The sequence below is a fragment of the Juglans regia genome, chromosome 7 (genome assembly GCF_001411555.2).
Source record: "Juglans regia cultivar Chandler chromosome 7, Walnut 2.0, whole genome shotgun sequence".
Lineage (NCBI taxonomy): Eukaryota > Viridiplantae > Streptophyta > Magnoliopsida > Fagales > Juglandaceae > Juglans > Juglans regia.
The window spans coordinates 15,193,515-15,202,547 of record NC_049907.1 but is presented as its reverse complement, the minus strand read 5'-3'; the positions used below and the strand labels follow the sequence as shown (position 1 = coordinate 15,202,547).

General features: G+C 31.4%; 1 protein-coding gene across 1 annotated transcript; it reads left to right on the top strand.

Moving 5' to 3' along the window:
- The first annotated feature begins 1,856 nt into the window (after nt 1–1,856).
- LOC109015859 (beta-glucosidase 11-like) lies at nt 1,857–8,718 on the top strand. Its single transcript, XM_035692362.1, has 13 exons — nt 1,857–2,029; nt 2,157–2,220; nt 2,363–2,418; nt 3,795–3,870; nt 3,977–4,048; nt 4,174–4,261; nt 5,399–5,660; nt 5,983–6,098; nt 6,242–6,462; nt 6,827–6,855; nt 6,947–7,034; nt 7,821–7,911; nt 8,280–8,718. Exons 1-13 carry the CDS (start codon nt 1,907–1,909, stop codon nt 8,530–8,532), a joined length of 1,539 nt encoding a protein of 512 aa, XP_035548255.1. The 5' UTR covers nt 1,857–1,906; the 3' UTR covers nt 8,533–8,718.
- Nucleotides 8,719–9,033: the final 315 nt, after the last annotated feature.

Here is a 9,033-nt window from a genome sequence, read left to right as displayed (position 1 = left end):
AAGCTAGGGAGCAAGAATAGTAGTTAGAGAAAAGGAATTGATTAGTTTCTAACACAAAAATAAGCCTTCTAGTCACCCAAAAAGTCTACCATATTGTAAAGAAACATACGTCACTTTTTATAATATTTTACATAATAATATTTTAAAGGAGGGTTATTTTGTAAACTACCTTTTGAAAGTAACATCATTTGACCAAAATATCATTATTTTATAATATGTATTGTGAAATATATTATAAAATGTGATCGTGTGAGTATACATTGTAAAGAGGCCAGTAGCCTTGCCTTCTCTTTCCACCATGCATTCATTTATTTTTCTTAGAGTATTGGCATTCGTATCTTTAAAATGGAGAAATCTTCAAAATTTGAATGGTTTGTGTTTAACAATGCTGTATTGGATTCAGTAAACAATCAAAATTTCAACTTTGAGTTACAGTATATTTATTTTTATCTCTATATTTGAAGACACATTGTTCAAAGTTTATTCTCATTATTTTATTACAAAATCACTTCCTCTAATTTTTAGATTAATGTCACAACGAGTTAAGTATTAATCACGATTAATTAAGTTGGGAAAAAAATTAGTTAAAAAATAATAATTTAAGTATTAAATTAAATTATTAATTAATATATGATTAATATAATTGTAAAATATGAAAAAAAATAAATTAAAAAATAATATTATATTATTATTTTAACTAATTTAATATGAAATTATAGTTATGGAGATTTTAAATTTATGAAAAATATAAATTTTTATCAAATTTTAAATATAATTTTGAGGAAACCTAGTCTATTAACTATAATAGAGATATTCACATGCATCAAAATTGTCTCCGAGATGAAGACATCATCAGGGTTATAACTCCTAATGTTAGCCCTCAAGCTTTTGATTGCATGGGGCCGGACTATGCCCCTGCAGTTCCATGATAGTAGCCTCATATCTGCTTTGGTGTCAGCTTGGGCCCTGCCACATCAGCCTTAATAAAAGAGTGAGTTTGAGACATATTACCATGGGAGTATTGCTATTCATAAGCCCATACACCACACAACATAATTTTTTTATTTTATTTTTTTTTAAGTTTTTTTTAGTTTTATTATTCTTAAAATAATTAAATTATTTTACTTATAATTTATATACCACATATTTAATAAGAGAATAAAATTAAAAAAATTATAAAAGTGATGGTGTGTGGTGTATGAGGTTTAAGAATAGAATTTTTCATTACCATGGGGTTGTTCTTCTTTTTGATAAGGTGAAAACTTGATTTAAGTATTAATCTTAATTAATTAGATTGAAAAAAAAAATTAGTTTAAAAATAATAATTTAAATATCAAATTTAATTATTAATTAATATATGATTAGTGTAATTGTAAAATATGAAAAATAAATTAAAAATATTATTATTAAAAAATAATATTATATTATTATTTTGACTAATCTAATGATTAATTTAATATGAATTTATAATTAGAATATTTTAGATTTATAAAAAATATGCACTTTTTATCAAATTTTAAAAATAAGTTTGATAAATCAATTGTCGATGGTATTAAAGGTAGTTGGAGAATGGTAGGTTTGGGGGGTGAGATGAGAATTTTGTATTTTGTTTTGAAGTTTAAAATATTAAGTTTTGGTATTATTATTATTTTGAGATTTGAAAAATGTATATTGAGATTTGAAAAAGTTGAATTGTTTATTATATTTTATATGAGGATTTGAAAAAAGTGTAATGATGAGATGAGATGAGATGAAAATTTTGTGTTTTGGTTTTGGCTCCAAACCTAACCTAAAGAGGATAATTATTGTGAGGTCATAGTTAAAAACTTAAAAGCTCCTCTCTTTCCTTTTTCGTTATTATGGTTATGAATGACTGAACAGTAGTATTACTGGATCAAGATTCAAAATGTTGAGGCTTGTAGTAGTTTTGCTGACGAATCTAGCAGTACTGGTTTTGAGTGCTCATAAATTTAGCAGAGATGACTTTCCTCCTGGTTTCGTGTTTGGGGCTTCGACCTCTGCTTATCAGGTTTCCCTTTTACCATTTTTTTTTCCGTATCTTTTGATTGTTTAAGCATTCTGTTCTATTCGGCCAAATAACTGTACGATTTCTCTCCTTTTCCTAACAACTCTTTTCGTTTAATCTTTTGCGAAAGGTTGAAGGTGCTGCAAACCAGGATGGGAGGACTCCTAGCATATGGGATACTTTCGCCCAAGCAGGTCAGTTTTTCTTTCCTTTTTTTTTTAAAAAAAAAAAAACAAAATGGGAATCGGTTTCGATCGGAACAAGTTAAATCAGAAATTTCATTTCATTATTCGAGAATAATAATTAGGATCGATTTAATTGCCCAACTCATTTCAGGGAATATGCATGGAGCCACTGGAGACACAGCATGTGATGGATATCATAAATATAAGGTCAGTCTACAATAGAGAAATGCTAAACCCACTGGTAGTGGATCCCGAAACTTTTTTTTTTTTTTTTTTACTAATGATAAAAAAAATATTGATGTTGTGAATTTTAAAAAAAAAATGTTTAAGGGTGTTTAAAAAAGAAAAAAAAAAATTCTTATAATTTGGGTCCCGAAAGACAGCCACCCGTCTACAAAATTACGCTTTCTTACAAGCATGGGCGGAACCAGAAAATCTGGTTTTGGGGGCCAAGTTACCAAAAAAAAAAAAAACCTTTTAAAATTTAATTATCGTCCAATTCTGAAAATTTTGGAGCCTTTCGCCCTTTCTTACTAGTTTTTTCTTTCCTTTAAATACCAATCGCATATATGAGGTCAATTAATTATCTTACTGTTTCTTGAAAATGCTAGGGTCAGGTTTGGATAATGAGTTAAGACGAAATGAGTTAAAATAAAAGTTGAAAGTTAAATAAAATATTATTTTTTAATATTATTATTATTTTTAGATTTTAAAAAATTAAACTATTTATTATATTTTGTGTGAGAATTTATAAAAATTATAATAGTGAGATAAATTGAAATGAGATGGGATGAAAGTCTCTCTAGCCTTAGACTGTGCAAGTCCTGCAAAATTTTAAAAAAAGTTGACATTGTTTTTTCAAAATGATTGCCGGGATTTGCTTTTTTGTTGATTGTGTACGTCTATTCTTCTTTGGGCCTCCTTCAAACTTTTTCTTACCTTTTGATACTTTACCTTTTTTACGCAACTTTTCTTTTCACGTTCCTTCTTACATTTTTCTTCAAGTTAATGATAAATATATATAATTTTTTTGTTAAAAAAGAGAGACTTTTTTATCCAGCTTTAGAATTTTTTTTTTTTTTTTGAATGTTGGGAAACCTCTCCAAGGCAGATTCTTCGGACCCGCCCCTGCAAAATAAACATCGGTCTCGTGTATCGCACCCTCGGAAGTTTCCCTATATGAAACCGGTTAAATTGCTGACTTTTCACCGGAAGTGTGGTCCCAAATTTTTTTATTGTAGATGAAAAAGTATAGAACTGGAGATCAAAACCATCTTTATCAAAAGAAAAGTTCTTCTCATCAGTCACCATTCACCATCTCACACCCTATGAAAAATACTTCCACACCCTGTGAAAAAGCTATAGGTATGAGGTGTGGAAGTGAATAGTGACTGATGCATAGCATTCCTCGGAGACTCAAACATGCAATAAGAAATGCAGTGGAACTCACTTTATGTTTCTATCACGCCCACAACAAGTTTTATAATACTCTAGGGAATCCATATCTTAAAATATATACTCCCAAAACATTACATGTATATTACTAATTATGAAAATGCTTACAACAAATTTAACTATTGCAGGAGGATGTCCAGCTTATGGGGGACACAGGGTTAGAAGCTTACAGGTTTTCCATATCTTGGTCGAGGCTTTTACCAAGTATGATCACGCAACTACTCTCGTGTACTTATCAATACTTGTTAACCATGCATACAAGGAATAAGTGGTTTCTCAGGACTCTGATTGTGAATGTTCTTTCTTTCAGATGGAAGAGGAACTGTCAATCCAAAGGGTTTACAGTATTACAACAATCTCATCAATGAACTAATCAGTCATGGTTACAGCCAATTTCCATCATATATATATATGATTTTAGTGATTTTTTTTTTTCAAAAAAGAAAATTTATATTAGTAGAAGAAAATTAGTAAATTTCTAAGACCGTTCATTTTATGATTAAGCAGGAATACAACCACATGTTACATTACACCACAATGATCTTCCTCAAACGCTGGAAGACGAGTATGGAGGATGGATTAGCCGAAAGAGTGTGTATGATTCTCAAATCTTATCATCTTAATCAACTTATTTTTACATATATACGCAACTTCAAATAAATAATCTCTCTTGCCCATGCAGTAAAAAAACCTCCTAACCATGAAAAACCCGATTTTTCCCTCCCTAACCTGAATTTTAATAGTATAAAAAAAAAAAGGTTTTTCTATACATTAGTACTATTCACCCTCACATTTCACACCTGATAGTTTTTTTTTTTTTTTTATCATAAGGTGTGGGGTAGTGAATAATGGCTGATGAAAAAAATTATTCTAAAAAAAATAGACATACAAATATTTATACAGGATGTAGTAGTCCAGTTGTCGCCTCACCCGTAGTGTGATCCGTAAAAGTCGAAATATTTATATATACTTAATTGCAAAGTGCCATGGCTGAAGCTCTCCCAATTGCAAAGCACCAAAGTCGAAATATTTTGCTTATCAAAAGCGAATTAAAAGCATTTACAAAAGTAATCCAGCTTTTAGGTGCTTTTGGTGTGAGCTTAGAAAATAAGTTGTTATATGCCTTAGAAAAGCATTTGTTATCCTTTGAAACCAATATAATAGTCCTAGATGATGACTTTAGAAATGGATTACAACCACGAATGTTTCTTTTAGCCTTACAAGTGAATGATGTGGTGGGATATTGTTATCGTTTCTCTTTATTATTATTTTTTTTCCCATTTGCGCCGGATTTGATGTGGTGGGATAGTTGTTAGGCCCCACCCACTGTTTTTGGACCCCAAATTTTATATATTAGCTGAATATTTATAACAAGAGAATAAAAAAGAAAAAGTTGATCATTTTCACTTCTTACTGAAAAATTATTATCATCAGCCATTACTCATTACATTACAAATAACTATAACTAAAACTTGACACATTGTACCCTTTGCTCCCTTGTTAAATTCTAACAGCTAATTAAATGAAAAGAAGATGACATGACACAATCTTGAAGTTGGGATGTAAATAGAAGGTGGAAAATATTAGTTTTGTGAGCAAAATGCAAAATCCCTAATAGTTTAAGGGTGCAAAAGGAAAAAGAAAAAATAATATTGGTGCAGAGTACGTTGCTGCACAAAGCACCAAACAAAGCAAAGAATGTGAGTACTGAATAATCCAGATGCGAATGCAGGAAAGACTTTGAAGCGTATGCGGATGTGTGCTTCAGGGAATTCGGTGACAGGGTTTCATATTGGACTACTTTTAATGAGGCCAATGTGTTTGTAATGGGGGGTTACGATACTGGCAATTTACCTCCTCAGAGATGTTCATCTCCATCTCCATATGGGATAAACTGCTCTAGAGGCAACTCCTCAACAGAGCCATACTTGGCAGCTCATCATATCTTGTTGGCACATGCATCCGTCGCTAGATTGTACAAGAACATGTATCAGGTATATATTATTATGAATTAAGCTGTTCATATTATGTACTGGACATGTCCCCTTTTTTATCCATGTCATGCATAGAGAAATTATTGTATGTATGTGTTAATCTCGTCAACTATAAGATTTTCAAGGACAAATGATTCTTCTCGAGCATATTTACATGATTTAATTAACTCCATCTCTCTTTTGTTTGTCATTGTTAATGACATAATATAAATAACTAAATATACCTATATATTCCGGCCATCAGCTTAATTGCATGTGAACTTCATGACTAATTGTGTAAAACAAGATGTTATTTGATCTAGAGAAACTTTGGCCCCTGCAGGAGAAGCAGCACGGATTTATAGGGATCAATGTCTTTGGTTATTGGTTCGTTCCTCTTACAAACAGCTCAGACGATAAAATTGCTGCTCAAAGAGCCAAGGACTTCTTCTTTGGCTGGTAAGAAAGCTAAACGTTCATGTATTATCCTGTATCTTCTGTCTTTTCCTTTCATAAGTGTATTGTGTATTGTAGAGAGCTGACTCTGAACTTATAATTTAGGTTTTTAGCGATCATATATATGTTTGTCTTTTTGACTGAAGGATGGTAGATCCTTTGGTGTTTGGAGAATATCCTGATGCCATGAAAAAGAACGTAGGCTCAAGAATGCCAGTCTTCACCACTGCTGAATCCAATTTGATTAAGGATTCATTTGACTTCCTTGGAGTGAACCATTACTCAACTTTGTATGCCAAGGACAGCCCAAGTAGCCTGAAAATCAAAGAGAGAGAGTTTTTTGCAGACATGGCAGTAGAACTTTCAAGTATGTTTTTAAAATATACAGATTGAACTAGATGGATGGAGACTAGCTTCAACTAAGAGTAATTATTAGGTACTTCTCTAGTATGGATACTGCGTGGTATTCCCATCCTATCATAGGATGATATGTCAATAAAAATTGATGTTTGAATTTTAATTATAGGGTATACTGCGATAAGATGGGAGTACCCCGGGAATATCTACTAATTTTTCTTTACTTATAATGCAATTTTTTTTACTCGGCATGAGTGAGCTTACCAAGTGAGCTGCGCTAATCCGTGGTTGATTCTGAAAGTTTCTTTACAGTGCTCAACAAAATGTTCAGCTCAGTATATATATATTTTTTTTGTTTGAAATGCTTGTTGCAGGCTTCGAAAATGATACATCCAGATTCGAGGTAAGCCTTTAAACAAAAAATTATAGAGCTCTTTTACTAATTATGTACTGGTTCAGTACTACATAATTTGTAACCACCTTGTTTTACTCAGTTTCCAATTGTAGCCTGGGGCCTGCAAGAACTGCTGGAGTATATCAAGAGAGTTTATGGCAACCCTCCTGTTTACATCCATGAAAATGGTCTCTCTCTCTCTCTCCAATATGTTGGACATCCATTGAAATAGGGTTTAGGTTTAGAGGCGAGAGAAGTCCTCCCTTAAAGTAAAATTAATATTCATTGCTGATAACTTGTTGCTAATAACTTTTGGTGATATATATATATATATATATATAATATTAGTAAATGTCACGTTTTATAACCAAATTAAACTTTATTTCCAAATCTCTTTAGTAGCAGGAAAAACACCCCCATGCCACAAAAAAAAAAAAAATATTTAGCCGTTAGTGACGATATTTAATTATCTATTATGGAGGATGAACATGATCATTAATTGCTATTACTTTTTAATTAGCGATGGCATGATAATAATTTATACAGTTTTAGACTATGCAAACCCAGCATACTCCATTTGAAAAATGTAGGGGAAATCTAGAATCCACATGAAAAATAAATGCTATAAGAATCACTTTCATGTCTCTCTCTCTCTCTCTCTCCCCCCATATATTTGGTTTCAAAATTGAGGATACTCTCTTCTTCGACTTCTAATCTTGAGATGAAAATTCATTGTTGTGCAGATTCTTTTTAGTATGAGAGTATTAGAACTTGAGTTTGGATTTTGTTTCTACTTGGTAACTCCTTTTTTTTTAAATTCTTAAGCAAAAATTTCACATGTTGGAACTTTGAACTTGACTATACGATCAAGTGAGTTTATTTATTAGATGTAAGCACAATTTAGTGTCAACTTGAGTTACAATCTAAACTAAGAAATGTGGCATGGCTGGCATATATATGCCATATCTGTGTAGGTGAACGAATGATACGTAATTTGACAATGGAAGACTGGCCAAGGGTGGAATATTTGCATGCATACATTGGGAGTTTGCTTGATGCATTGAGGTACGTGTATAGACTTCACAAACCTCACACTGGATTATAATACACATCTACAACTTATATAACTTAGTTTATAACAATCAATGTAATTGTGTCATGAGAAATGATTTGTACAAGCCTTAAATAGATAAGCTACATTCAAGTCTTTGTAAAAAAGTGGACCCCACCTTAAAAAAGTGTAAAAAAAACTATTCTTTATTCGTGGGATCCACTTTTTTACAAAGGACTTGTTTGATGCTTGTACCTAGCATTACTCGTGTGTCATTTCGTTAATATAAATCCAATTTTGCATAACTAGTCTCTATTTTCAGACCTTAGAAAGTATTCTCCTCTTTACCCATTGTTCTTTAATTTATTTATTTTTTTGGAAGGAATGGATCAAATACAATAGGCTATTTTATATGGTCCTTGATGGATTTATTGGAGTTGTTGGATGGTTTCGAATCCGGATATGGCCTATACTATGTTGACTTGGATGATCCTGATTTAAAAAGGCAACCAAAACTCTCTGCGCATTGGTACTCCCATTTTCTGAAGAGATCAAAAGGCATGAGATTACAAGGACTCACTGAACTTGGGATGAACTTATCTGCACTTTCCCAGTACTCTCACTTCTTTCAGTAGATTCTTCTTTCCACTTGCCGTTGCACAATGGTTTGGTGGTTTTACTTTTATCTATCATTGTTAACTCTTCTCCCCAAAAGTGTAATTTTTAATTGCATTATGTCTTGGAAAAAAAAAAAAAACAGAATTATATGTAAATTGTTGACACCTGGAAAGTAAGTAAAAACTAGCATCAATATTATATCATGGGCTAACATCAATGATGGTAAAATGGAGTGAATTATGTCATAATATCGCAAGGCTATTTTATTTTATTTTATTTGAAATATAAGCTAAATCTTGAAGCGGCTATTTTTTTTTAGAGAAAATATATTTGTAATTGTGAATTGTGCAACCGTTGTGTAATCATTTTGAAAATAGTGAATAAAACATGGGACTCACATGAAAAAAAAAATTATTTTTTTAATAGTTGATTCTATTTTTTTTCAAAACGATTACATTACGTTTACACACTTCACGGATTGTATGTGAAATTACTCTTTATTTTATTTTTTAATAGTT